The sequence below is a fragment of the Vigna angularis genome, chromosome 9 (assembly GCF_016808095.1).
Source record: "Vigna angularis cultivar LongXiaoDou No.4 chromosome 9, ASM1680809v1, whole genome shotgun sequence".
Classification (NCBI taxonomy): Eukaryota; Viridiplantae; Streptophyta; class Magnoliopsida; order Fabales; family Fabaceae; genus Vigna; species Vigna angularis.
Genome location: NC_068978.1, coordinates 13,912,016 through 13,913,863, shown reverse-complemented (window position 1 = coordinate 13,913,863; position 1,848 = coordinate 13,912,016). Strand labels below are relative to the sequence as shown.

Sequence of the window (1,848 nt, the reverse complement as noted above, 5' to 3'; positions counted from 1 at the left end):
TTGGTCGAAACCAGGTTTTTCATTATAGGTCCATGCATTCATACATTCAGCATCATGCATGCATCATCGTAGGGGTTCAAAGAAAAGAGAAGAAAAAACATAACACACCATGCATCTCCAACTCCAACGAGAATTCATGAATTCGATGGAAACCTTTTTAAAAAGTACATAAGTGAAAAAGTTCAGAATTTTCAAAAAAAAAGGGGTGAATGAGGATCTCACGCGAATTCCCACCCATATATCAATACATCAAGCACGCTTTACCATGGCGTAGAATGCAGAGAAGTACTAAAAGCCAAAAAAGTATAAAAAAATTAAAAAAAATTGCGGGACTTCCACGACATCCTTCTGGGACTCGAGCAAATTATGAAGCTATGGAAATTTGGGGAAGAGGAACGTGAAGTTGTAAAGGATAATATTAGCCAACTAAAAGATCAAATCGATCAAATCTTGGAAGCTTTGAAAGCCATGAAGGTTACAAGAGAGACTTCATTTGTAAAGGCCGAGGATAAGGCTCATCCTCCAGCACATAACGTTGTGGGCACACAATTCACGTTTCCAATGTATGGTTTGCCACCAGGTTACACACTGCTCATTGGAGATCACTCAGAGGCAGAGCACACTTCTTTGGCATTTCCCATAACCAATAACGTAGTAGCGCTGAAGGGCCTATCCACACGATAGAGACAAAGGTGAATGAAATATCCAAGTCTCCTCACACAGTTGTTGCACATGATGTTTCGACTAAGGCAACCATGCACACTGGCACAGAAGAAGAGAAAAGTAAACTTGAAGTACTGGAATACAGGCTAAAAGCCATAGAGGGTTCTGAAAGTTACGGGTTTGGTGACGTGGCGAGGTTGAGCCTGGCCCCAGGTATGATAATCCCACATAAGTTTAAGGTGCCAGAATTCGAGAAATATAAGGGTAGCACATGCCCTAAAAATCAATTGACCATGTATTGCCGAAAAATGGCTGCTTACGCTCATGACGAAAAATTGCTTATCCATTTATTTCAAGATAGCTTGGCTGAATCATCATTGAGTTGGTATACGCATCTGGAATTCTCTCATATTTGTTCTTGGGCAAATTTGGCGGATGTCTTTGTAAGGCAGTATAAATACAACATAAACGTCGTGCTAGATAGGTTACAATTGCACCATAGAGGACGAATTTTTTTTAAGTTGTATGTGCAACTATAGAGAGAATTGGTAGCACAAGTAGAGCTGCCTCTATACAACAAGGAGATGGTTGGAATGTTTGTGAGCACACTATCATCACCTTTTCATGAGCATATGATCGAAAGTGTGACTTCAAAATTCACTGGTATCATCATCATAAACCAAAATAGTCGAGCTTGGGCTGAAGAATGGCAAAATTACATCTTCGACCACTATTCCAAAAAAGTCGTTTTATCCGGAAAAGGAGAAGGAAATGGGAGTACATGCAATAATAGCAATACCCATATGGGGAGGTCATGCGTCCACTCATAACTATCACCAAAGCCTAGTTTTCATCCTAGCATCAAAGCCCTGTTTTCATCCTGGCACCAACGCCCAGTTTTCATCTTGGCATCAAAGAATTAAAAAAAAAAAAAAGTCTAGTTTTCATTCTCCCACCAAAGCCCAATTTTCATCCTGGCACCCAAGCCTAGTTTTCATCCTGGCACTAAAGCCCAACTTTCATTCTGGCACCAAAGAATTAAAAAAAAAAAAAAAGCCTAGTTTTCATCCTAGGACCAAAGCCCAGTTTTCATCCTAACACTCAAGCCCAGTTTTCATCTTGGCACCAAATCTCATTTTTCTTCAAAAAAAAAAACAAGGTTTATACATCTCTCCAACGAAATTC

At 39.8% G+C, this 1,848-nt stretch overlaps 1 protein-coding gene across 1 annotated transcript; it reads left to right on the top strand.

Moving 5' to 3' along the window:
- Positions 1 to 755: 755 nt before the first annotated feature.
- On the top strand, positions 756 to 1,493 carry LOC108346506 (uncharacterized). The gene is made up of 2 exons (XM_017585581.1): positions 756 to 1,106; positions 1,203 to 1,493. Exons 1-2 carry the CDS (start codon positions 756 to 758, stop codon positions 1,491 to 1,493), a joined length of 642 nt encoding a protein of 213 aa, XP_017441070.1.
- The last annotated feature ends 355 nt before the right edge of the window (positions 1,494 to 1,848 follow it).

What these genes read in the sequence shown, in the direction of transcription:
- LOC108346506 (XM_017585581.1), top strand. Translation starts at nt 756, where the DNA reads ATGCACACTGGCACAGAAGAAGAGAAAAGTAAACTTGAAGTACTGGAA. An exon ending in CAAATTTGGCGGATGTCTTT is followed by an intron (nt 1,107 to 1,202) that starts GTAAGGCAGTAT and finishes GTGCAACTATAG; the next exon opens with AGAGAATTGGTAGCACAAGT.